Source organism: Sinocyclocheilus grahami, unplaced genomic scaffold (genome assembly GCF_001515645.1).
Source record: "Sinocyclocheilus grahami isolate Dianchi unplaced genomic scaffold, SAMN03320097.WGS_v1.1 scaffold799.1, whole genome shotgun sequence".
NCBI classification, from domain to species: Eukaryota; Metazoa; Chordata; class Actinopteri; order Cypriniformes; family Cyprinidae; genus Sinocyclocheilus; species Sinocyclocheilus grahami.
This window is the reverse complement of record NW_015505978.1, coordinates 201,520-203,670: the sequence shown is the minus strand read 5'-3', so window position 1 is coordinate 203,670 and position 2,151 is coordinate 201,520. Positions and strand designations below refer to the sequence as shown.

The 2,151-nt window shown below is 33.5% G+C and overlaps 1 protein-coding gene across 1 annotated transcript in view; it reads right to left on the bottom strand.

Moving 5' to 3' along the window:
* Positions 1-2,151, bottom strand: part of LOC107561923 (low density lipoprotein receptor adapter protein 1-like) — a 24,673-nt gene that overhangs the window by 21,817 nt on the left and 705 nt on the right. The window contains exon 2 of the mRNA XM_016246460.1: positions 841-996. Within this exon, the coding sequence (XP_016101946.1) occupies positions 841-996 (156 nt within the window). The remainder of the gene's footprint in view (positions 1-840; positions 997-2,151) is intronic.

Sequence of the window (2,151 nt, the reverse complement as noted above, 5' to 3'; positions counted from 1 at the left end):
TTCCCCATTTGGAATATATATATATATATATGTGTGTGTGTGTGTGTGTGTGTGTGTGTGTGTGTGTGTGTGTATACACATTTAAGTGTTAAAATGTGCTTAGAACAAGTACAAAAACAAAAAATAGTGCTTAAAAACAATAAATATAAAAATGTGCTTCTCAAATAAATTTAGCTTGCTTTACTAAACATTTTAATTTGAGTGATGTGTGTGTGTGTGTGTGTGTGTGTGTGTGTGTGTGTATACACATTTAAGTGTTAAAATGTGCTTAGAACAAGTACAAAAACAAAAAATAGTGCTTAAAAACAATAAATATAAAAATGTGCTTCTCAAATAAATTTAGCTTGCTTTACTAAACATTTTAATTTGAGTGATTACATTTTTTATTATTATTATTATATATATATATATTTTTTTTGCATTGTAAAACAGATCCAGGGAGGGCATGTGTAGTGTATGTACCAGAGAAAATAAGAACGAGAGAAAGGAAGAATAGAGGAAAGAATGAGAGAGTAGGAAGGATGTGGAATAAGTGTTCTTACAGGAGAGGATTAAAGAGATGGGTGATTCCCGTGACTGTGTCTCTGGTATAGCTGATAAGGGGTCTCCTCTCATGCCCACTGAATAATACACCTCCCTCCAACAGATGCGTATGATACAGGCAATCTCAGATTCATGAATACGATTCATTATATATATATATATAAGTAAAATAACAAAATCATTTTATTCCACTATAAATTGTCCAAGGCACAAAAATGATGTAAGATCTTGTGCCAAATTGGATCATGATCGCTCCTTACTATTCTCAATTTCTCAAATCCTTTGACCCACTTTTACAGCGATGACTGACCGTGGCTACAATCCTCCTTATAGCAGCTGCTGCCATGTCCTCTCCTTTAGGCTGGCCAACCAGAGTCATGCCCAGATACTTCACGGTGAACACCATCCCTTCCAAGAGTGTCTCCTTGGTGTCCGTCCAGTTCTCTGGGAGCTCTACACCACAAAATAAAACATTTTCATCATTTAAAGAGTTATTTAAAAGAACAGTTCACCAAAATATGAAAACCCTGTCATTGTTTACTCACTCTCACGCTGTTTCAAATCTATATGACTATATACACACAAGGAGACGCCGAATGACACCTTCAGTCACTATATGAAAAAAAAGATGAGACTCTCTGTCTCTAATTTTCTGTCAAACATCTAATTTTGTGTTCCACAGAAGAAAGAAAGTGGTTTAAAAAAATAATGACATAATTGTCACTTTTGAGTGAACTGTCCCTTGAAGGAACCAACTAAATGTTCAAGGCTTTATAAATTAAAGGCTCAAAAGAAACTGCCTGAAATGTGAATGTGTATTTATTGATTAACACTGCAGGATATCAGAAGAAAAATGCCTGGCAGAAATTATGATTTTTTTTTTATGCAATAAATAATGATCAACAGGATGCAAAAGTTCCATTTGCATATACATATAAAAATACATGCAAAACATACAAACATAGATGACAGGTTTCACACCTTTCCATTAGGAGAAGTGGGGCTCATTCCCATGTAAGGAGAAATTCCAAAACTGTGCCACAGAGTGAGCTTTAAATAGCTTTCTGGTCCCATTTGAGCCTAAAGCCCTGTTGGAGTGCAGAGCTGGATTGAAAGATATGCAGAATGAACCTGACTAGACATCCACTGTCCTGCTATTGCAATTCTGAAGAAAAATCTATTTAAAGCAAGCTCTGGAGCGCTGGACCTTAACCCACTGTTGTGTGAATTATTGATTATTATCCTTTCAAAATAACAAAGATCCTTTATTATTATTTTATATACTACATTTCTTATGAAAGAAAAACCATCAGAATTGAAGGAAGAGAGCATTTAAAATAGTGCCTTCTTGATAATTCATATTCATTATGACAGGTAAGCCAAAGTTTGACTCTTTATAAAGTTATTTTTGTGACCTGCAGTAGCTCAATAGAAAACAAAATGACAATAAAAATGCATATTAAAAAATAATGTATAATAATAATAATGTTATTATAATTATGTTGTTTTATACACTACATTTCATATGGAATAAAAAAATCTCAGAACTGAAAACATGAAAAGAACACTTAAAGGTCCCATGGCATGAAAATTTCACTTTATGAGGTT